Source organism: Anomalospiza imberbis, chromosome 23 (genome assembly GCF_031753505.1).
Source record: "Anomalospiza imberbis isolate Cuckoo-Finch-1a 21T00152 chromosome 23, ASM3175350v1, whole genome shotgun sequence".
Lineage (NCBI taxonomy): Eukaryota > Metazoa > Chordata > Aves > Passeriformes > Viduidae > Anomalospiza > Anomalospiza imberbis.
The window spans coordinates 2,204,486-2,228,434 of NC_089703.1; the positions used below are offsets into that span (position 1 = coordinate 2,204,486).

General features: G+C 48.7%; 2 protein-coding genes across 6 annotated transcripts; both read right to left on the minus strand.

Annotated features, from left to right (window-relative positions):
- Nucleotides 1-728: 728 nt before the first annotated feature.
- HP1BP3 (heterochromatin protein 1 binding protein 3) lies at nt 729-23,303 on the minus strand. 5 transcript variants are annotated; one of them, XM_068171846.1, is made up of 13 exons: nt 23,170-23,303; nt 13,747-13,944; nt 13,232-13,334; nt 11,831-11,981; nt 11,313-11,472; nt 10,140-10,283; nt 9,247-9,327; nt 7,368-7,522; nt 6,560-6,650; nt 5,728-5,887; nt 3,652-3,763; nt 2,578-2,715; nt 729-1,864 (listed from the first exon to the last, which is right to left on the minus strand). In XM_068171846.1, exons 2-13 carry the CDS (start codon nt 13,840-13,842, stop codon nt 1,579-1,581), a joined length of 1,677 nt encoding a protein of 558 aa, XP_068027947.1. In that variant the 5' UTR covers nt 13,843-13,944; nt 23,170-23,303; the 3' UTR covers nt 729-1,578. The 5 variants fall into 5 exon arrangements, with proteins under 5 accessions (XP_068027947.1, XP_068027946.1, XP_068027948.1 ...); XM_068171845.1 differs by lacking the exon at nt 23,170-23,303 and adding an exon at nt 21,397-21,492; XM_068171847.1 differs by lacking the exon at nt 23,170-23,303 and adding an exon at nt 21,095-21,105.
- On the minus strand, nt 20,938-23,247 carry LOC137487158 (basic proline-rich protein-like). The gene is made up of 2 exons (XM_068212778.1): nt 23,163-23,247; nt 20,938-22,994 (listed from the first exon to the last, which is right to left on the minus strand). Exons 1-2 carry the CDS (start codon nt 23,245-23,247, stop codon nt 20,938-20,940), a joined length of 2,142 nt encoding a protein of 713 aa, XP_068068879.1.
- Nucleotides 23,304-23,949: the final 646 nt, after the last annotated feature.

Here is a 23,949-nt window from a genome sequence, read left to right on the forward strand (position 1 = left end):
TTCATCTCGCCACAATGGCAACGAACCCCATGGCTTTGGTACAAGCAGCCCCAGGAACAAGCCATTAACTAATGTTTCTAATTGCTTTACATTCCTGTGGATCATTCTTTGATCAGAGCTTTCACTCTGTTTCCCATCAGCTGTGATTTCTAACCTGCTGTTTGTACCCTTCTTCCAGGGTTGGGAACAATTCAGGCCATTTCTACAGGAATTTTTAAACTCCCAGTTAGAGGTAGCACACTGAGACAGCAACTGAAAAGAATAAATTCAATGAAGCTGTTTTCTCCCTTTCTGTGTAACTCCCCTCCTCACAGCTTCGCAGCAGCACGTTGGAGACTGTCAGGTCCCATTGGCATCACTGCCCTGAGTTGGCAGAGCGGGGAGGTGCTGAGCTCTGCAGGCAGGTGCTGCTCTGTGGAGCAGGGCTGGGGGAGAAGGTTTCAGCTGGGATTTTTGTCCCCATTGATCAGTGACAAGGGGAGAAGAGGACCAGCAAGAGGTTCCAACAGAGCTTTTTTCCTCACTCACCTTTGTCTCCAGAGAAACCAGGGAAGAAAAAGGTCAGGAGTTGGTCCAACTACAGAGCTTGGTGGTGGCTCAGGCTAAATCATGCTGGCTTTGAACAAAGATCTGCCTCTGCAGCAATCCGTGGTGACTGTATTCCCTCTTCTCTACCTTTCCAGGAGGAGAAGCTGGGGCGAGGAGAGAATGGACATAGAAAGCAGGCCTGGAATCTAGTTTCATTTTATTTTAGCAAACCGCATGTTCTTCACTTATCAACATCTCTACATTAGCAATTGTATAGCTCTCCAACTTCTCTTTAAAAAAGGGTAAACAAGAGGTGACAAACTCAGGCTTTTCATCTCTTAAAAACATTTCAAAGTTGGATTCAAGAAGACTTTGATATATTTTGGTTTTAAGGTAACAGATGTGGTGTGGAAACACTAATTCAAATCACCCGCCTAACCAAGAGCTGCCCCTTTTAGGAGCCCCTCTGGCACCAGACCCTCAGGAGACGCCAAGGATCCGACTCAGCAGCCACCCCTGGGCCTGTGGCTGAGGAGAGCAGCACCTCGGAGCTCAGTGCAAGTGCTGTCTGTACACAGCTCCCTCACGGGAGCGTCACGGACCTCGGCATGCAGGGATCTAGGGAGGACTCCTCTGCCACGGCACCTTCTCAGTAAAGAATCACATTCCCCTGATCATCTTGTTCCTGCTGTCTAAAGATATAAAGATCTTCTCTGAAGAAGTGTTTTAAAAGCCAACCCTCCCCCCTGAAACCCATGTGGAACACCATAAATGTACAGATTAGAGACGTCCTAGAAAAGTCCTAAAATTATTGCAGAAAGTTAAGATGACTCGTTCCAGGGGAGGGGCAGGCACGAGGCACAGCATCGAGATCTAATGAATGCTCGGGTTGGTTTGATTTAGTTTTCAGCTTTTCCCCATCATTCAAGAAAAAAAAAATTAAAAAAATTAAAGAAGTATTTAAGCATCAGAACTAAAATACAAATGCACGTTGACTTATAAAACAAGATTGTGGATTTGACCATGGGATTCCCTGACACTGGAAACATTTTACTTTTTTGCCCGGAGAGATTTCCTCATGGTGGATTTGCCCTTGGCAGAGGGTTTCACTTCCTTCCTTCCACTGGCTGCTGGTTTCTTGGAAGAGCTGCCACTGGAGGCTTTCTTGATGGCTGGGGCTGCTGGTTTGGCTTTCTTAGCAGGGGTTTTGACCTTGGGAGGGGGCTTTGCTTTGCCCCGGCGGGCGGTGGGGGTTTTCCTTGGCTTGGGTTTGGACTCTCTTCGCTTCATTGCAGGGGCCCTGCTCCGGGATTTGGGGGGTGGTCTCTTCTGCATCCTGTCAGGAAGAGACAGCACAGGAACTCAGTGGAGGCACAAACGGTACCCAGAGCAGAGCTGCTGTCAGCAATTTGCATAAATGAAGCACATCTTGGCATCCCTGTCCTTTGCCAGCAAATTCCATGAGCTAAATCCCAAAGAGCAAGAGCTCTTCTGGTAGCTCTACACTGAGCACTTCCCATCTCCACAGAGCTGCCAGCTTCCAACCCCTTTGTTAGGCAAATAAACATATAAATAATGACTGTGAATCAGTCAGCTGTCAGAACAATTAAGAGCCCTAAGCACTATCTCTCCTCTCTAAATGGGATTTTATTACTTAACAAACAACACTCATATTAAGTCCAAATTCTGAGTGAGGCTGGTCTCATATCTGGCTACAGAGCTGCAAATAATTACTGTAGGGAAGAATTGTTTTAAGGAAAAAAAAAAAAAACCACAAAAAGTTCCATGTGAAACATCACACTTTCTAAAGCAGGAAACTAAAGGCAATGCAAAGAATAAACACAGGCTCTCTCTCATCTGGAGGAGAAAAGGGAAGGCTTCAAACTATGGAATGGGGGAGGTCAGCATCTCTGGAATAAGGAATAATTAGAAACTTCTGCCAACACCTGTGGATAGGTGACCATACCAAGAACACACCTGAGCACTCTACAGCTGTGACACACATATATTTCATCCAAAGGAGCCCACTCATCTCTCATGCTGCCATACCTCTTCTTTGGTGGTGGCTCTTCCTCCTCCGACTCTTCCTCTTCAGATTCTTCTTCCTCCTCAGATTCTTCCTCTTCTTCCTCATCAGATTCCTCAGAATCCTCATCCTGCTGCTTCTCTGGATAGAGCACATCTGGGCTACAAGAGGGGTCTGGTCAGAGCATGATTTGCTTCTAAGGCACGACTCCAGGGTAGGCAAGCCCTGGGTAACCCTGGCTCTCCTCTGGCACTGCAACTTCCCCCTAAGGTTACAGCTTTAGCCCAACCCAGAAACACCCCCAGGAATTTTGTGATTGCTGCTGTCCCAAACTAAAGTTATTTAGTCTCTGCAATGCCAGAAACATGACAGCCTGGGAATGTACCAGCCTTAAGCTGTCCTTTCTCCATTTCTCCATTTTTCCTATCCCTCGTTGCTCCTTCCCTGCAAACCCAGGGAGAGGAACAGCAAAGGGGCAGGATCAGACTCCAGCAGCTAAGCATGGCTGAAGCTGTGGGGGCTCACGTGTGCAATAAGGGGAGCTGGGGAGCTGGCACTTCAATGACTGTGCTGCCATTTGGCTCTTCCAGGGACACCAAGGCCTCATCCTAGGGCTCCACATGGCCCAGCACAGTATCAGCTCACAGCAGGAGAAGAAAGGCTGGTTTAGACTCAGTAGCTAATCTAGGTCATCCTCCCTCCTCCCACCTCTCCACCCTTAAGGAAGGAACATCTGGGTCCTGCTCCTTAGGGGCATCCTGGCATGGAGAACCCACCCCACTCCCTGCTCAGGCAAATTGGTTTTAGCACAGAACACTTAAATAGCCCAACTTGCAACAAAAGCAGCACAACAAACTACCTGAGAACACTGAGTCCAGTATTTCTACTGCCCTTAAAAGCTTCCCTTGCTAATGAAGTCAGCTTTCTGTTCACCCATGTAATGCCATTATCCAGAGCATCGGTGACAATGTGGCAGTTCACCAGAGATTAAACCCTCCACAACCTCCCTGTAAATAGGAGGTTGGCTCATGAACTTCAGCTCTGATACCTGAGCTGTGCAAAACTCCTGAACATCATTTTACAGACAAGATCTTTACCTGGGATAATAAGGGAAACAAAGCTGAAAGGTTCCACTGAAGCCCTTCCCAGAAATTTGCTCCATCCAGCCGTTCTTCTCACATTTCTGCAGGGTTCTCTTCAGTAGATGCACTGTGAAAAAGAAAGCAGAGAAAGGTTGTGTTACTATCTTTATACTCTTGTCTGGTCTTACTGCTCTCTACTGTGTCCTCTGAAATCAGAGCTGGAGTCAGGATGGGAAATCCTCTCAGTCAATTTGAGCAAGATACAAGATATTGTTCCTGAGCACCTGGTAAGAGTGGCTTTAAACTCTCCAAAGGAAGGAGTCGAGAACAGTGCACGTTTCCGATGTCATGATCATGGGATGCTCCTTCACAAGTCATTCGAGAGCACCGTGTAACTACCACTGTCCAAATTTAACCCAGGTCTCAGAATGTCCTCTAAAGTGTGTTTTAAAACAAGCCTTTTACCCTGGTTTTGATCTCCTCATGTTCTAAATGTTGTATGTGCTGCATCTTTCCCCATACTGTGGTTTGCTTTCTGTTTTGCTTTTTAAAGGGTAAAATATTTGGTCTAGAAATACAACAAATGAACTTCTTAGTCCAGTCTTTTATTCCAGACTTTTATTCCAGCCATTCCATTGTGTACTGTGTAAGAACTGAAACTCAAACTGTGCAAGTACAGGGGATCTTTGTCTCTGGCAAAGGGCTTGGGTTGTTTAGTCAGTTCAGAACCATTTTCAGCTTGAATTAGAGGGGCCATTTACATATTGAGCTCACAGGAAAAAACAAGGTTCACTCTTAAGTGAGTTCCAAAGTTTTTATAACCACAAGGCCGGTTTTACTCTGGGTATCAAAGGTCAATAACAGCATGCAAGGGATTTGACTCCAGTCAAGTCCAGTTCTGAGATGAGGCATAAACTGGGGAGGAGAGCAGAGCTCTGCTCTGCAGTGTGTACCCCCCTGCTCTTCGCATCTCACCAGATCTTCCTCCATTTCTCTCAGAACAAAGCAGAGATCATCAAAATTCCTCTTATGTAACGGAAGGAGAAAGAAAACAACAGATTGCAAGCTGAGATTTCCTTATTGGCCTTGCAGGAGCAACAAGCATTGGAGGCTGGCTCAACACAGGCCCTAAGGACCAGGGACATTTCCAATGGCCCTGAAAATAAACCATGCGAGAGCTTAGGAAGCCTGGAACCTATTTTCCCTGCCCCGAGATTAACAAGTCACACTCAACATCAATTTCTAATTGGCAGAAGGCCTCAGGGCAGCCTCTTCAGTCCTGGAACCTGTGCTGTGTGTCAGTAACCCTGCACCAAACAGCTGTGCTGATGCTGTGCTCCAGCTCCAGGTAAAGACTGTGGGATCAGAAATCTCCTCTCTGCTCCTGAGCAATGGCAGCAGCTCAGTGACACCACAGGAACAAACTGATCTATGTTCAGGTTTGAGCAGTGACCCCAGCCTGTCTCTATGGACCTCCAGCACCAACCAATTGCATGGGGGCTCAGCCCAAATAACCCAAATAAGCCACCAGAACATCTGCTTCAAAGCCTCTGCTCAGGCAAAAGTCAACCCAGACATTAGTGTCACTCCTGGGAACAGACATGCCAAATCTCCCTTCCAAATAAAATACAATTGACTTTTCTCCTTATTTGCTTGATCTTTTAAAAATCAGATGCAAAGTAGGGCCTCAAAGCAGTAAGAGGGGTGCTCATGAATTTTTAAAAAAAAGTTAAACTACACAAGTTCTCTAAATAAAAAGCAATTAGGAACTGCATTGATGCCAAGCTGCTGTCCCTTTCAAAGCAGAGAGATATGAAATCAACTTGGTGATTTAAGAACGATAAAGTACTTAAATACTATTCCCCCTTCCTGGCTATAGACAAGAGAATCATGCATTCTGTCTCAGGAACTGGCTTGAAAGCGACTGATGGGAACTAAAACCACAGAGCATCTCTGCAGCACAAAGGGCTGAGCAGCTGCAGCTCCCTGCAAGCTCAACAGAGCAGTTTAAAGGTGCTGCACAGGCACATCTGCAGCTGCAGTACTCTCTCAGCATGCAGAATAGAAGCAGTACAGGGATCAGTACTTTACCCTGCAAGTTGGAGTTGGTCCCTGGGTAATTTTCCAGGATATACTTCTTCAGAGCTGTGGTGGAGCAGGTCTTCGGTTCGTTCATGGCCGCAATAGCAGACAGGATGGCATCTTCCATCAGAGTCCCACCCAGCAGGGGCTTCTCCCCTGATTTCTTCAGCTATTTTCCAAGGAGGAAGAGAAAAGCATCAAGACAAAATTCTCCCAAACCAGGTCAGGACAAGCTCCTCTGCACCAGGTGGGTCGGCGCTCCTGCATTAGCACAGATACGTTTAATATTAAAACACTGCACAGGGAACGCTGCTCTCCCAGCTGTAGGTGGGAGGACAGGCCTAGTCAGTCAGCTGGCCTGGGGGGCTTTAACAGCAACACCTCACCCCAGCCCCCAAAGACACTGCAAGGATGTGGCAGTCTAAGGGCCTATTGCTTAGGGGGGGAAAGAAAGCAAAATAAATCACATCTTCCTCCATCCCACGGACCAAATGTACCCAAGAGACTTCCGTGGCACACACACGAGTAAAAGATGTTGCAGGCATCTGGGGTATCTGCTGCACTTCCAGTGAGGGATGGAAAGGAAAACTTACCCCACCAGCTCCCTATTGCGCTGGTGAGTCAGAGCTGAGCAGTGCATGCAGCACGCTCAGCAAGGGAACAGGGCTCTGCTGCTGAAACGGAGACCAAGAGGAGAACAAGAGTCCTACTGCTTCATAGCTGGACAAGCACTGAGCATGCCAGACTGCTGAAGAAAGGGCAACCCAGGGAAACGGGGGGACAGGACGGAGTAACTGACATCCGAGGCTTGTGGTCAACAAGGATGAACCCAGTCTCTGACCTGGAATGTCCCAGATGCTCCCTTCCCTGTGATCTGCTCTAACTGGCCCTTCTCTACAGCTCTCTGCAGGGCATTCTTCAGCAGCTGGGGTCTGAAACACAGGAGGAGAAAGCTTTACTGACACACACTGACAGCTCCAAAAACAAACAGAGAAACAGCACTTTGCAGCGTGTGAGCAGAGCAGCACTTAGAGTGTCTGCCTACATGCAGACACTTCAAATGGAGACCTGTCAGCGAGGCTCGTTGCCCGGGCAGAAGGCGGCACCACGCTGGGAGCTGAGCGGCGGCGTGGGCTCGGTGTCACAGCAGCTCCGGGCACGCGGCCCTGGCAAGGGTCCACTCACCTTGAGCAGCGCATTTGGATGTGGTGGGCACTCAGCTCACAGGCAAACAAGGGCTGACAAAACCCTGTTAGAGGTGACACACAGGGTTTTCATAGTTTTGCTTCCCAAGTCTCAACTCGCTCCATACAGGTCAGCTTAAAGATTGCTGAATGTATGTGCTGGCTAAAGCATCCAGATCCAAGGAGCACGAGACCCCAAGGACAGCCCTTCACATCCAGGCAGTAAAGGGATGTGGGTATGGTTAAGGTGTGCAGAGCAGTGCTGCTGGTGGTGTCAGGAACAAAGATGGGATCTGGAGGGATGCAGGAAAAGGCACAGCTTTTCCTCAAGCTTTCCCACAGGCCCTGCAACTCAGAGCAGCACCTGGCTTAAATACCAGGTTGAATCATCGTGAAGCGAGATAGAACCAGAGGAAGGCCCAGTTTCCCCAGTCCCCTGCTTGCTAAAGCAACTCCAGCACTTACCTTATATCTACTTTGAGTTTGGGGTAATACTGAGACACGTATTTCTTGATCAGGCTGTAAGAAGCTTCCTTGGGCTCACACAGGCGGGTGAAGGCCAGCGGCAGGACGTCCTCCAGCTTCACCTGCTGCTCTGCGCTCAGAGCCGAAGTGCTTTTCTGAAACACACAGACTTGCATGCATCAGCAGGGCCTAAAACTCTGGGTTTCTGAGCCAGCAATGCACATGTGGGGATAAGTGCTCCTGACATTGGCTGCTGAGCTGGAAACTCAGGAGCTGTAAGGCAGCTCTTTAACAACTTAAAACAGTGTGCAGCTTAAGAGATGTACAGAAAATCTGGCTGAATTTTCATAGGAGTTTTAGAAAGACTTTATGAATAAAAATTGTTGTGTACCTAACATCTGTATTTTTAATTATTTCCTTCCTCTTGCTATAGACGTTTTCCTCTGCCACACTTCAGTGAAACAGAAGAAAAATCATAGAATCACAGAATTATTCAGTCTGAAAAAGCCTTCCAAGGTCATCAAATCCAAACATTAACCCAGCACTGACATATTCATCACCAGACCATGTCCCCAAGTGTCACATCTGCAGGTTTTTTGAAGACTTCCAGGGATGGTGACTCCCTGGATCCCCTGTGCCAATGCTTTACAACCCTTTTTGTGTAGATGATGACACATGCTGACACGAAACTTAAAACTCAAAGACAGAACCTGTTTACACAAATCAAGTCTTCTCCTTCCCCAGAATGAACAGCTAAACAGGAGCCTTTTTTTTTTTTTGAAATAACACAATAAAATCTTGATTAAAGCCAACGTTCCCTTCTGAGTTTTCCTCCACCCCTTTTGTTACTATGAGAGAGGATGATCAGGGAAAAGTGGTCTGTTCTTTATTCAGAAAATGTGCTGAAGTTCAGTGATTTGATGCTGAACAGCAGCTCTGCAAACAGCGCAATGGGTGAGGGAGCTGCTCGCCCGACAGCCAAGTTAATCCAAAACATTTGCTTTGCTGCAACGCAGAGAAAGTAACTGGGAACAAAGACACCCGTATGCTGCAGAGAGAGGTGATGTGTCAGCAGGTATCAGCTGCCTTGCTCACACTTCTTGTGGAGCCAGTGAGCTCTGTTTAGGAAGTTCCACTGCAATTAGTTTCCTCCAGGACCCTATACCAAATTTAGTTTTAGGGCTTTTGGTCTGACCAGGAGGCAAGAGATGACCACCAAGGTGTTACATGTCTAATGTCACCTGTCTAATCCCAAGGGATTGGCAATTCCAGCTAAACGTTTTGTAACTGCAGTGTTAGGAATGTGTTTCACACACTCAACACAGCATGGAATCATGAGATCAGAAGTGCTGGAACCACAACTAACTGTGAGGCTCAATAAACCATCCCCTTCCCCAACAACACCAAGCATCAGCAGCTTTCTTCCAGAAGCCTTAGGATATTTTCTTCTTCCTCCCACTGTCCTCACAGCTGATGGGAAAACATTCCCCTCAGTCCTAAAGACTGGAGTCTTCCCTTTATCTACACAACACATAACACACACGCAGCAGTAGCATAAAACTCTCTTCCAATACCTGAGAGGCACTTCTCTCTGCCTAGTAAAGACAGAAGAAGAGTTTCATGGTTATTCAGTTTTCTGTCTCTGAGCCAAAGCCTAGGGGGTTAATGTAAACATTTTAAAATGGAGATTTTGATCAAATGATTTGGGTTTAATTCCTCACAGTAGCTTTCTGATACTAGTGGGATGAGTGTTTTAATTGCTGTACTTGGGGAGAAAAAGCACAGGAAAGAGGAGAACGCTGGGTTGAGAACGCTGGGTAAGGCACATGTGTTTCAGTGCAGTACATTTCAGAGTGTTGTTTAAAATGATCCATCTTACCTTTCTGTCTCTGGCTTTTGGAACAGTTTTTCCTGCATTAGACACCACCACAAAGCTCCCAGAAGCTCCCTTTCCTTTCACCTGGTTCAAGAGAAAGTAAATTTCAGTCCTTAACAGAGTAACTCAGGATACTAACAACCTGAGAGGAACTCATCATGATGCAGATTTTGAATGCGCTGTCACCCTGCAGTGGGTTTTTACGGCAGAGGCCTGACTTGAACCCACTGAAACTTCAGTAAGATCAGAAACTGCAGCCAGACATTGGGACATACTCTGCTGTGCTGACCAGGAGATCCTGACAGATAACACAGGCAAAAATTACAGTGTTAAAACCAACACTGCTGCAGAAATGACACTGCTGGACTCACGTGCTGCTGCAATGCTGTGTGACAAAACACCCAGAAATGGCAGGAATTGCACAAAAACCAACGGTGCCAAGCATGTGACCGACACAACCGTGCTGAAATCCTGCCAGTGCCCAACAAAGTAGTGACAGAGGTTGAGGAACCTCCACAAGGGAGAACATGCTCATTCCACAGACTTTCTAATGGAGTTAAGGAATTCCTACGCAGTTCCCAGAACCATGGAATGGTTTTGGCTGGAGGGGATCTTAAAGATCACCCAGTTCTACTCCTGCCATGGGCAGGGACACCTTCTACTATCCCAGGTTGCTCCAAGCCCATCCAACCTGGCCTTGAACACTGCCAGGGATGGGGCAGCCTGTGCCAGGGCCTCCCCACCCTCCCAGGGAAGGATCATTTTCCAGTACCTCATCTAACTCTGTTCTCTGGCACTCTGAAGCCATTCCCCCTTGTCCTGGCACTCCAGGCCCTTGGAAATAGTCCCTCTTCAGCAATGCCATCTGCAGTGCTGCTCCACAAAGCAGCTCTTACCTGCCTAATGATTCCCCTCTCCAGCTCCCTTTTCAGTGCTTGCTTCAGGAGGTATCCCCTCCTCTCCAGCTCCAGGGAAGGGTATTTGTGGATGATGTATTTCCTTATTGCAACGACCGAGGCACCGCTCTTCTGAAAGCAGGCCTGAAACAGACACAAAACATTAGTAACCACCTACACTGGAACTATCCGGAGTGGGGTGGAAGAACAGAGATTGGACTGATGCACACAGGCCACCACAGGATGCCAGGGCTGGCCTTTTCCCCACTGTGAATTGAGTATAAAACATGACTAACAAAATACTTAACTTTCCTCTTCTGAGTAGCTGAAGAGCAACACAAACAACACAAAAGCAGCACAGCAAGCACATATCTACTACTCCCCTGCTCTGAAGCCCTCACCTAGAATGGCTTAAAATACAAAATAGTCACCTTTTGGCAATGCTGCACAACTGATTTACTAACACTTTATTAATGCCAGACTGAGTAATCATTAAGTCGGTACAACCTGCCAATTAATTTTTTTTTTAGAAGATGGAGGATTGACATCAGTAAACTAGCAAAACTAGCAAAACCTAAGGTGAAATTCATTTTTTGAAGATAGATGGAAAGGCCATCTTGCAATTAAGGCTGGTGGAGTCCAGGCCTCCTCTGAAGGAAGCAACCAAACCTTGTGGGTGGGGGGCAGCAGCACAGCTACAAACAGCAGAGATCTACTCTTACAGTCAGGAGGGGTAGAGTAAACCAAGACCCAATAAAGACTTTGGAATGCAGGTTTACAGTATCTCCATCTGTACTGAGTTAGAGTAAGTTAATGCTAAAAGAAAGCACATGTATCAAATAGATGGATGAATCCAGGTAAGTGACGTTAAATGTGGCTAGGAGGCACAGCAAACAAAATTATGACAGCAATCAACGAGGTTATGCCATCCTAGCTGTTCCTCATAATGTAATCAGGGAGGGAAACAAATTCTAAATAAAGAAATCAGCTACAGGCCCCCTCATCATCCTCATGGACTCACATGTCAGCTCCATGGGCTTCCAGAACAAGCGCACCCATCTTACACATGCAGCTTCCTGCTAACACACAGCACTGTCACCTGCACCTCAGCAAGCTGAAACTGTGTTTTTTAGAACACAAATTGAATAAAAACCTCATTTGTGTCCTGCTCACCTTGATGGCCTCAGTTAAAATCGCATCCATTTTGGGCCGGGAGGTGGCTGCCATCTGAGTCTGCTTCTGTGCCCGAGCCAGCTGGCTGGCAGAGAGCGTGGCCCACGCAGGGATGGTCTTCTTCACCTTCTTCTCTTTCTCCTTGGTCTGATCCTTCTCGCTTAGGGGAAATGCAGAGCAATAGTAAGACAAGAGGCATTAAAATAAGCCAACAAGCAGGACAAGAATAACAAAAAAAAAAAAGCCCAGAACATCTGACATTATTTAAATTAATGTAACTTAAGGATTATTTTGATGTTTCTATTAGTAAAAGAGAGACCTTGTATTGGTATTCAGCTTCACATGTTTGAGAACAGCAGCTGCATGTGATCAGGAGCTTCTTACTTAGAAGTATCTTAAGGAGAAGCACCTTATGGAACTCATTTTCCTTTTCTCTCCCACTATCTTTTCTCTCTGTAGAGCCTGACTTCCTTCAGAATCCTACCCAAATCCTGAATTCAGCACCAAGTAAGCCTTACTCCTTTTTGGTTTCTTCTGAGGACTTTGTTTCCTCCTTCGCTTCATTCTCAGGTTCCTTTGGCTGTTCTGCTTCACTGGATGCAGCAGGCAGGGTTTCAGTCTCTTGCTCTTCTCCAACAGAGGCAGATTCCTCAGAGGTGACTTCTGCATCTAGAAAATGTGAAAAAAGCATCAAGTTACTGTCCAAAACCAGCTTTTATTCTTTAGGAAGGTAGAAGGAACAAAAGCCAAACTTAAGAACATACCCCACTAATTAATTCCCACCAATTTATTTTCACTAACTTAAATGTGTTATTTAAAAGCAATTTAAAAAGTGAAGAAAAGTACTTGAAAAGAGCTTCAACAAAGGTGCAATCAGCCCTCAAATGCCAGAATAACTGCAAACAACATCATGCAATATTTTCACAATTAACCAGTTCCAACAGTGTTCTCCTCTTAACTCCACAAGCTGCTGTTGCAGACAGGCCTGGGATTCTAAGAAGTAGCTTTGCTTATGACCCAGTTATTTTCAAACACAAAAGTACCTGAAGGACAATTACAATTCCATCACATTTTCCTAGAATTGGCAAAGCTTTGGGTGGCACGTGCATTGGCAGGAGCACTTGTATATCAGAAGGATCAAATCCAGACAGAAACCAACTTACCAAGGAAATTAAAAAAAAAAAAAAAGCATAAAAGTACATTTAGCTGAGAACAGGCCTCAGAGACTGGGCTGCCTACTAGATAAAATGCATATAAACTGAAATTCCCCACTTTTTGGATAAATAACTGCCCACTAACATTGGTCTGTGCAGCTTAAGCATTTCTGATACATTCCTGTGTAGTTTTCCCTTGGAGGCCTTTAAAATGCACAGTGAATTAAAAGCCAGTTTTGTAGGTAGTTTTTTTAATTTGTGGCATCAAAGAGGATAAAGTCAGCAAAACCAACCGACTGTAGTAGTGAAATGACACATTCTGGGACACTGAGGCCAAGCTGATATGTATGTCATGTTAATATAAGGCTAGATTGCATGACATATTGTGGTAAAACATTTTTACTCAGAAAAATTGAGAAAAGAAATTGAATACTCTGTTTTTCCATTCATTAACTCCACCTTTTGATCTCAAACCATCTTTCTGATGCTACTGAAATTTCATAACTTCTTTACCCTAAAGGGTGTGCAAACTTACAAGGGATGATATTTAGCCATATTTTCGTGTCTGGAGAGACAGAGAGAATAAAAGACAAAACAAGTGGGTTCAGACTGAAAACAGTGTCTGCAAAACACAAATCCTGGAAAAGCCTGTGACAGGGAGCCAAACATTAATAATATTTGCATCCTGGCTGTAGGATTTCCAGGAATTTCAGAGCCAGCCTATGTTTGGATATATATGAACCCCCTCTAGAACCATGACTGTACCTGCTTTGACCTCTTCCCCTTCAGCAGGTTTGCTTTTGGGAGGAGTTTCCCGGGACGAAGCATTCACCGAGCGGCGGATTGGCATTGTGTCGTCTTCCACTTTCTACAAAAAGCATGTGAAAATCAGCACAGATGCTGGAAAGAATCGGAAAGTTTTGAAATGGGATTAAAGTAAATCAAAGCAGCATAGGTAGAAATATTCTGGTTTGGATTTTTTAGGATGTTAAAAGACAGTAGCCCTCAAACCAGCTTCTTCAAAGCATACTAGGAGAGGATAGTTCCACATTTTATGGTTATAAAAGAAATAATGTCAATTCCGAATTAAATGAGATGAGCATTTGAGGATTTTGACAGATACATCATCTCAGGGAAAGCAGGGAAGGGGAAGCAGAGTTTGTTAGACTCCCAGTCGAGTTTCCTAGAAGCAGGGCAGAAAGAGTACTGAGTAACCTTGAGCAGGACTGGAAGCCAAGGACTGATCCAAGGGCAAGCTTGGAGAAAGGGCCAGCCCCTACCTCACTTAACTTGTCCGTGTGGATCAGCTGAGCTCCCGTTAAGAGTGGAAGCGCCTTATGATGCACGGGTTCAGCTTCAGACAGATCAGTCGACATTTAAATTAATTTCTAGACCCAAGTGCAGGTAACTGTGGAGCCCCAGGTTTTAACCCCAAGGACTTTTTCCTAATGGCTTTCACAGTGCAGTGAGGAGTCAACCTAAAGTACAGAAAAGATGTGGTGTGAAAATTAACAAAACAAAAACATCTACGTCCACGTAACTATCAAATTAAAGATTAAAAAGAAAAGGATAAATGACTTGCAGCTCATGACTAACACAACTGACAAACAACATTTGCATTCAACAAAGGTGCTAAAACATGTGTGCAAACTGGTGAGCTATGGGTGGAACAGAAATGGGAAAGGTGCAAGCCAGACCTGCTCCGTTAGAAGATGGCTGAAAGATAAAAAGGTTCTTTAAGTTAAGGACACGCACTGATGAGAAGCAGTCATTGCACTGTGCCCTGCATGAGGGAACTGGTCAGAGACTTTGGGTAAAAGCAGGGGCTGGCACTTGGAGCTAAGGCATTACACCATTACATCTGTCAGGCAGAAGACACAAGCATTGGGAACCCAAGCCATGCCCCCTCAAACTAAACCCCATGCAATTTAAAGAAATGAAGGAATCTTTTGACAGAAAAATGACAATCAGAAGCACAGTCTCCATGCCTTCTACCAGAAAGCATAAGCTTGCAAAAGCTCTGCTCCAAACACATGCACTGTCGTGGATAAGAAATGGGTTAAGCTTAGTTTAACCCTCATCAAGTCTCACCCCCTACCACTATTATGCTTTTACAACCTTTCTTACCTGCTGCCTATCTGCCTGCACTGGCCTCTCCTAAGGAGAGGGGCTCCACTAATTCCATCACAAAACCCGGATTCATTGGCTCATTCACTTCCTCTCAGCATCCCCTTTAAAAAGCTTCTGAGCCTCTTCAAAGGCAAAGCCTCATCTCCAGCAGACCACGGCTGGTCCCAGTTGCACCCAAAGATCAAGCTCAGCCTGGCCTCCTCTCCTCCTGACAGAGACAGCCAAATGCCCGTGTTTTTACCTCCTCTGGGTGTCTCCTTTTGCTCAGAAGGCAGGCACTTATCATAAACCTTCTCTTTCAATAGGTATTTCTCCAGCCTGGGTGTTTTCCTCTTGAACAGTCCCAGCCCTGCTTTCAAGCTGACTTTCACCACAGTTTCAGCACTGCTCTCCCCATTGCACATCTCGGTGTCACATCAACATTTTCTTGCCCAGAAATACAATCCTGTCATTACTCAGCAGTGGGGATCCCTAATCAGTCAGAGGCACTTCTGACAGGAACTGAACAGCCACTCTGAAAACCTATGGGGAACAGTCCTGCCTCAGCACCAGGGAAAGCAAAGCCCAACAGCACTGGATGTTTTCTTCTGAGGCCAAACAGAAAGATCAAAACACACCACATGCCAACAAAACAAAAAATGAGATTAATGAAGCTTTCCTGTGAAATGTCAGGATGTGGAAATATACTACTTGCCAACTAGAATATACAGAACTTAGCACAGCACTTAACAAAAAAAATTTGGCCTGTTTTAAGGAACCTTTCTTCCTCAAGTGCGGAAAGTGAAAGTAAAAAAAAAAAAAGAAAATTTTCACCTGGATATTGAGACTTCAGCTCAATATCCAGTGTTTCCTCTAGCAAGCAGAGTCTAAAGCCCTTTAAGAAAATGCCAGAATTTTGAAGTGAGTCCTAAAATAACCAACTGCAGATTCCCCCTGAGGGAAATCAGTTGGGGGCTACAAAAGATGCATTCCCTGGGATTAAAAACACACACAAGCCACACTGTGGCTGACATGGTCCTGGGGTTTAAGTATTTTTAAGCTGTGTAACCTGCATGACACATGCATGAAAACAGTACTCCCAGCTTTGAGTTAAAATTCCCCAAGTTCTGAAAACCCTTTTGTTTAGATGAGCGTATAAAGCACTGGAGTCTTTTTGCTCTCAAGAGTAAACTTAGCACAATTCCTCACTTCTGTGCCTACAGTACATGCAAACAAGCCAGGATCCAGCAGAAATTCAGGCTTGTTGATTCCCTCTGCATTCCCAGGCATGGATCATCTCTGCTCTAAAGGCCAGGGAATCAAAGGGGCAGGAGGACAATCTCCTCCTGACTGCAAGGCACTGATCTCCAGGGGCAAGGTCAGAAGCCCCACCTCATGAGAGCATCCTCACAGGGACTGTGCCTGCTCAGCCCATTTCTTTCCACAGGGGCATCAAAAGTGGTTTTCTGCACTGAGCGTGAAGTATCAACCACATACAGGCCTGAATTCAGTTCATCAAAAAAGAGAAAGTTTTGCAACGACAAACAAACCAGATTTGTGTAAAGGAGAGATCAAGTCACCCAAACCAACTGTTACCTGGACACAATATTTCAAAAGACAACTTTAAACAGGAACCACAGCTACAATCACAACCATCACCCAATAAAAAAATGAAAGTAACAACTGTGTTTTGCATTTACACAAACGTCAAACAAACATTGTGCCTTGAAAGGCAGTAGAAGCCACCAGCTGAGGATGCAGTTTTCAAGGCGGTTTTTGGGTGACTTTAATGAACATTTAAATCTGATCAACTGTCAGAAAAATATAATCACCTCAGCAGTGAAAACACTACCGGGATACTAACCTTCACCGAAGTACAGGAAGTCACTCCTCACAGAGTTACACCTCTTTTTCTGCAGGAAAACTACAGGTTTCTACAGGTTCACAGGCTCCCAGACTATCATGAACTGGTTATTCCAAAGGAGATAATCCAGCAAGGAGCTGATAAGCAACAAGCCTCCCCAAACTCCTGGATTTCTAGATGAGCAGGAATGTGTCCACTCTCCCAGCTCAGGGAGTAGCTGCTAATGGAAGATCCAAAGATACAGAGAGTTTTTCAGGAACTACTCTGAACCACCCACAGCAGTTTCCTCCTGAACTATCACATCATTAGGAACAAATAAAGGGAGGCTTCAGGTGAGACACATATTTGATAATATTTCCAAAGTGTGGAGTCCCTCCACTAATGTAAGAGATACAAGAATTAAAAAAAAAAAAAAGGCTGAATTCTTGAATTTCTGCTGGCTGTAAGATTTTTCAACTTAGCCTTCAATCTCCTTTGAGATAAAAAGCTTCAGGACAAACTAGGTTTTGAATGTGGCAATCCAAGTGTCAGGCTGGCAGAAAGTCCAACTGACAGGGACTCAGGGTAGGGTGAACAGGCTGAAAACAAATATGCAATGGAAAAATGAGGAAGTGTGTCCAATCCTGGGCCAGTGGGGTGTCCCCTTACTGTCACACGACACCTACGGGTGATTGATGTACTTAGATGTGACTGGGTATAAAGCACATGACACCAGCCTAGAAATGAGGTCAAAAAGGGCTAAAAAAAGGTTTTATGCACTTGCAGGTTAGAAGGCAGGGCATCAAGGGGTACAAATCCAACAACCTGACAAGTGATGCAAGCAAGAACAGCTGTTTGGTATCAGAAAGCCTTAGAAAGCAAAGTAAAACTGGGTTTAAAAACCAAGCTATTGATTACTGACAATTATTTACTACTCTATAATACATAAGAGTATTTAAATTACTTGGAAATTGCAGAAAAAAAGCACAGGAAATGTTAATACTTCTGCAAATCCAAATCAAACATGCCAAAATGCATTACCTTCTAAACTGCAAGCTGCACAGCTCTGTTAAGTCTTTGTCCGCCTGAAATCCTCCGAGCTGCTCCCTAAAAACCCAGCCCAAGTAGCAGCAGATACATTGTCAAACCCTCAGTATCTCCATGGTCACAGTATATCATCCAGCAACATCTCAAATACAAGTGTGTCTGTCAGGAGCTCTCAGCTGGGGCTTCCACTGCCTGCCCACTGAGGCCTTCCAGCGCTCTGCCTCTGGCTTTTCCAGCTCATGGAGCTGCCTGTGGGCTTGGCTAAGTCAGCCCGGGAGTACTTAGTCATTTAAACCAGCTTAAAGTCCTGCAGATTAATAAAATTTGTTATTGAATAAAGAGTATAAAGTTCCAACTTCTGATGCTTATTTGTCAACCCACGTGGAAACTCCCTCGCATGTGCTGAGCGCAGCTGGCATTCCCATCACTCCTGCTGCATCCAACAAGTTTTGTCTCGATCCTTAGGGCCACCATTCCCCAGGAGGTGTCCCAGCTCCCTGGAATTTCCCCTGATTCAGCCCCGAGGTCTGCATTTGCAGCTCTCCTGTGGTGGAGGCTCCCAGGGCTCTGCTCCAGGCTCCCTGAGCCCTCCTGCATGGAGCAGCTTGTTTCAATTAACCATTAACCAGGAACAGTGGTCCAGCACACACACCCAGAGCTCCCCACTCGCCAGGCACCAGTTCCTCAGTCTTACAGTGTCCATTTCCATCTCCTCCTTCCCGGTATGGGGGGAACAACAAACCCCATGTTCAGGGGAGCACAGCAAAAATCCTTCACACTTCTAGTAGCATCCAACCACAGGAATTCCTACACTCAGAGACCCAAGGGAGGGGTTTTTAAGCCTAAAGATATATTTTCATTTGAAAACGTTTTAGTTCAGTGTTGAATTTGAGCCTCTGACCCCGAATGCCACGAATGTAACACAACTTATTTGTCCCTTGTCCAACCCAACCTGTCCTGATTTTTACAGAGCACAGCAAAAATTAAATCTTGCCCTTCTGCACACACAGATGCTCCTTTCACTGAAGAAAAGAAAAAAATTGGTACGTTACTAGAGTGAGTCTGATGCTCCCACCCAGGGCTGAGCTCAGCACTTGTCTCTGTTAGTGTCCAACACCAGCAAGCCCAAGCCAGCTCAATCCCCATGTAATTCCCATGAAGTAACCACCCATGCCTCACCTCCACTGTTCTCCACACAAAGAGCATCAGCTCAACAGAAAACCACTACAGGTTTCTGATTCTCTCTCCAACAATCTCTGACCTGCACAGAAGGCAGTAAGAACAGATCATTTCCATTGCCTGGATTATTTTCCATTCCTACACCCAGGGGCTTTTCCTCATGTCCCCAAACAGCCACAGTCAGTGAGCAACTTAAATTACACCACCATCATACCTAAAACTCACAGAAACTTCAGCCAAGGGATTAATATGAAGCAGAATTTCTGCCTGTATGGCTGTCTGAAAATAATCCATCACCACACTGATGCTCAGGATCATGATGGTGACAAGCTCTGAGGAAGAGTTACAATTTTTGAACAGTTTTTGGCTAGAATGGCCCTTGATCCAAATTCTCCACACTCTATCTATGCCTCATGGCCACTGAGGGATGAAATCACCCCCATAAGCGTGCACAGGGTTCAGCTTTAAGTTTAAAACAAGCTCAGGTCACAAAGTTAAAACAACTCCAACATGAAAATCCCCTGCTGAAAGTTTTCATAACCTTGCATAAAATATCTTAATTCAGGATCCATCTTAATGAATTTTGACAAATTGCTGACAGTTGAGTGAAAATTTAGGCTGCAAGTGTTGCATACCAGGGTTTGAACCCTTTACAGGCCATCTCCTCCTTGCCTAGATAGATTAAATTTAAAACCACAGTGTAAACCCTCCTCCCAACTACTACTTATTCAGCTATCATTATTCTACAGCCAAAACTATACAGGATAAAAGCCATTATTTCATTGCAGTCTGTAAGAAATCTACCCACACTTCCCATTATAGTCCATCAATGTAACACTTTTATTCCCTCTCACAGAAGTTTAAATCCTCAGAGGACCCCAGGTCACTTGTAACAAAACGCTGCCAAAAGATTTACATGTCACTTTCTGCTGAATGGGAAAAAAAAACACAGGAAAAGATATTCTGAAGACAAAAAAGCAATTCAAGGAGCTTCTGCCTGACCAACATGCATGATGAATTGAGAAGATCATTAATTAACAAGCTCGCACAGGTAAACAAGAGAAAGCTTAAAAAGTCACCTTTTTGCAAGGTTCTTCCCCCCAACAGGAATTATGTGTTTTTTGTTTTTTTTTTTTCCTTTACTTATTCCTGATTTCCAAGGATCTCCCACTCTAGCCAGCAATTTTTTGAAGTCTCACCTGAGGAAGGTCTGTGCTGTCCTACACAGATCATCAAACACCTCCCCTCCTGAACTGAACTCACCTCCCTCTCCCCTCACTGCTCTCATGGAGAACGGGACGCTGTTTACAAACACAAGCACTTCCGAACCTCTCCCGCCTCAATGGGAGCTGCTTGCCAAAAGACTGCTGGCCAACTCTTTCTTGAAGATGCTAAAAATACTATTTATGGTCAAAGCAAACAAAAGTCACGTGCTGGGAAATCAGAGTGCAACACTTAACAATTAGTAAAGCACGGGGAAGTGACACACTTGCTAACCCAGAAATAATTCAGTAGGGCTCCTAAGAAGTGAGAAACACCCGAGTAGCTGAGAAATACCACAGCTATAAACAAACTATCCAAGCGATCAGTCCCTGCTACACTGTATAAAGGAGGGAACACACCCACAATCTCACATAATCCAACTTTTCTTCTGCAGCACAGGCCGCGCAGTTCCCCAGTGTTTTGCAGACATCGGTTAGTGCAAAAAAAAGTTAAAATACAGAAGGATTTGTTCTGATTAGTGTTCCCAGTCTGGAGCTGTCCTCAGGTGGAGCAGGTAAGGTGGTGGGGCCTCCTGACCTGGCAAGAGCCACCCCAGAAGCTGCTCCTTCACTCCTTAAATCTTTGCGATGTTTTACTCAAAAACACCCCACAGCCTAGAGCGGCGAGAAGGATAACGATACAGGAATGGAAGCCTGCAAGGAGCAGCCCCGCTCCAGAGTGGAATTTAACAGCCTTCTCTTTAGAGAACCTGTGCGCTCTGGGGAGGAGGGTGACTAACATTCCTTAAGCAGGCTGCGAGCACCTGGGCGCAGGGAGGCACTCGGAGGTGCCGGGAGCCCCACACGTAGGTCTGTATCCATCGCTATCAGCGCCGAGGGCGATTAGGGACCTCTTTTAGGAAGCGGAGACACACCGAGCCAGACTGAGGTTCCCCTCGAGTGGTGGCACTTGTCGGGCGTTGAGGAAGCGAGTTAGTGCAGGCAAAGCCCAAACAACCGCAGCGCCGAGCAGCGCAAGGCGGGAAGGCCGCGGCGGGAGCCAAGGCGCTCCCTAAGTTTATAAATAGCGATTATTTATTGTGTCGCGGCCCTGCCAGCCCCTTCCGCCGCTGACCTTCCCCCGGGCTCGCCCTGTGTCGGCGGGACGGGAGAGGAGTGCTTGAGGCGCGTTTGAGCCCCGCAGCTCCTTTGTGAGGGCCCGCGGGCCCGCACCCCGCCAGGCCCCGCCGGGCCCGGCGACACCCGAGGCCCGGGGCCGCCTCCTCGGGCCTGTGCCGGGCCGAGCCCACCGCGACATCGAGCCGTGCCTGCGCAGCGTGTCGCGACTCCCCGTCACGACAGCCCCGCTCCCCCGGGCCTGTCAGGGCAGGGAGGGCGGGGGGGACGCGCTGAGGGCAGTTCCGGAGCCCCTTCGGCGGCGGCGCCGCCAGGCCGCCCCCGCGCCCCGCGCGCAGCACCCGCAGCCTCCCGGGCGCAGCCCCCGCGTCCCGCCCGGCGCGGCGCCGGGGGCGGGCGGGGCCGGGACTCACCGGGCCCGGCGGACACAAAGCGGCGGCGCCTCCAATGGCGGCGGCGGCGGCGGCGGCGGGACCGGGGGCGGGGGGTGGGGGGGGGCGACCGAGGGGCGGGGCAGAGCGGGGGAGGCGGAGCCGCGGCGCGAGGCGGGGGGGCGTGGCCGGGCGGCGCCGCCGGCCAATGGGAGGCCGCGGGCATTTTTCGAATGCCGCCCCTTCCCTCCCCCGCCCCTCCGGCCCCACCGCCTCCACGTCGCGCGAGCGCGCGCGGGGCGGGGCGGGGCTGCGCGCGCTTCCCGCCACTGCGGCGCTGAGGCGGTGCCCGCCGGGCGGGTCGCTGAGGGGATGCCCGCCGGGCGGGTCGCTGAGGCGATGCCCGCCGGGCGGGTCGCTGAGGCGGTGCCCGCCGGGCGGGTCGCTGAGGCGATGCCCGCCGGTCGGGTCGCTGAGGCGATGCCCGCCGGTCGGGTCGCTGAGGGGGTGCCCGCCGGTCGGGTCGCTGAGGCGGTGCCCGCCGGTCGGGTCGCTGAGGGGGTGCCCGCCGGGCGGGTCGCTGAGGCGGTGCCCGCCGGTCGGGTCCCTGAGGGGATGCCCGCCGGACGGGTCGCTGAGGGGATGCCCGCCGGGCGGGTCGCTGAGGCGGTGCCCGCCGGTCGGGTCGCTGAGGCGGTGCCCGCCGGTCGGGTCGCTGAGGCGGTGCCCGCCGGTCGGGTCGCTGAGGCGATGCCCGCCGGTCGGGTCGCTGAGGCGGTGCCCGCCGGGCGGGTCGCTGAGGCGGTGCCCGCCGGGCGGGTCGCTGAGGCGATGCCCGCCGGTCGGGTCGCTGAGGCGGTGCCCGCCGGTCGGGTCGCTGAGGGGGTGCCCGCCGGTCGGGTCGCTGAGGCGGTGCCCGCCGGTCGGGTCGCTGAGGGGGTGCCCGCCGGGCGGGTCGCTGAGGCGGTGCCCGCCGGTCGGGTCCCTGAGGGGATGCCCGCCGGACGGGTCGCTGAGGGGATGCCCGCCGGGCGGGTCGCTGAGGCGGTGCCCGCCGGTCGGGTCGCTGAGGCGGTGCCCGCCGGTCGGGTCGCTGAGGCGGTGCCCGCCGGTCGGGTCGCTGAGGCGATGCCCGCCGGTCGGGTCGCTGAGGCGGTGCCCGCCGGTCGGGTCGCTGAGGGGGTGCCCGCCGGTCGGGTCGCTGAGGGGATGCCCGCCGGGCGGGTCGCTGAGGGGATGCCCGCCGGTCGGGTCGCTGAGGCGGTGCCCGCCGGGCGGGTCGCTGAGGCGATGCCCGCCGGTCGGGTCGCTGAGGCGGTGCCCGCCGGTCGGGTCGCTGAGGCGGTGCCCGCCGGTCGGGTCGCTGAGGCGATGCCCGCCCGGCGGGTCGCTGAGGGGGTGCCCGCCGGTCGGGTCGCTGAGGCGGTGCCCCCCGGTCGGGTCGCTGAGGCGGTGCCCGCCGGTCGGGTCGCTGAGGGGATGCCCGCCGGGCGGGTCGCTGAGGGGATGCCCGCCGGGCGGGTCGCTGAGGCGATGCCCGCCGGTCGGGTCGCTGAGGGGCCAGCGGCGCCCCCGGGACCCCCTCAGCTCTGCCCCCCACCCAAGGCTGCGACCACGCCGCCACCTCCTCCTCCTCAGCCCTGCCAGAACCGAGTGTACGTGTTCCTGTGTCACCTGCTCCGGGTGACCCTGCCTTGGCTGGGGTTTGAGCTGGATCTTCTCCAGAGGTCCCTTCCAACCCCAGCTATTCTGTGATTCTGTGTGTACCCGTGAATTCCCGTTCCGGAGCACTCCAGCCTGTTTCTCACCTCCAGCCTCTTGCTGCGTGCTCTTCTCACCCTCTGCGGTATCCCCAGTGCCGCCTTCCCTTTGCCTCAGCCTCTTCACCCCCATCCCTCATTAGCTGTGTAATTATTGCCTGCTGCAATTACACCAGTCCCAGTGCTGAGGTCTGGCTGCAAGCTGGGAATTTTCTGTCACAACACGCTCACAAGTTCTCCCGTGTGGGAAGGATCCCTTTCCTGATGATGCTTTGCTCTGTTTCAGGCAGTTTTTACCCGTGCCTCCGCTGCTCAGGGTGAGGATTATCACGGCGAGGCCGAGCTGAGGCGTGACCCACACTTGTATCTTCACTGTCACAGTGATCTCAGCTGTGCAGATACACTGAGAGGTAAAACCCAAGCTTTTCTTGCGTACCTCTTGCTACACTTTTGCTCCAAGTTTACTTTATTTAGGTAGACCCATGGAAGTTCTTTTTTTTTTCCCTTCCTTCAAAACCGACTACCTAACACTGAGTTTAAGGTAGAATTCCTCAGTTCCCTACCTATTCCTATTTTCTGCCATAAGCATGCTTAGAATCACAGAATCATTAAAATTGAAAAAAAAAAACGTTAAGATCATTGAGTCCAGCCTTTCCCATGGCACTGCAAAAGCCACCACTAAACCATGTTCTCAAGTGCCACATCCACACATTTTGAACAGCTCCAGGGATGGTGACTCCTGGTACACCACAGCAATTTCATCTGCTGTCTCTTGTCTGAGCAGTTTTCTCATTTTTGTTTTCTGAAATAATCTTTACCCGTCTCCCGCCAACCT

Excerpts from the sequence above, each read along its gene's own strand:
- HP1BP3 (XM_068171846.1), bottom strand. The coding sequence starts at position 13,842 with ATGTCGACTGATCTGTCTGAAGCTGAACCCGTGCATCATAAGGCGCTT. Across the intron at positions 13,335-13,746 it reads ACACGGACAAGTTAAGTGAG|AAAGTGGAAGACGACACAAT; the intron begins GTAGGGGCTGGC and ends TGCTTTTTGTAG. Across the intron at positions 2,716-3,651 it reads TGTTTCCCTTATTATCCCAG|CCCAGATGTGCTCTATCCAG; the intron begins GTAAAGATCTTG and ends CCCCTCTTGTAG.
- LOC137487158 (XM_068212778.1), bottom strand. The coding sequence starts at position 23,247 with ATGGGGGTGAAGAGGCTGAGGCAAAGGGAAGGCGGCACTGGGGATACC. Across the intron at positions 22,995-23,162 it reads CACGCAGCAAGAGGCTGGAG|GGCTGAGGAGGAGGAGGTGG; the intron begins GTGAGAAACAGG and ends CGGTTCTGGCAG.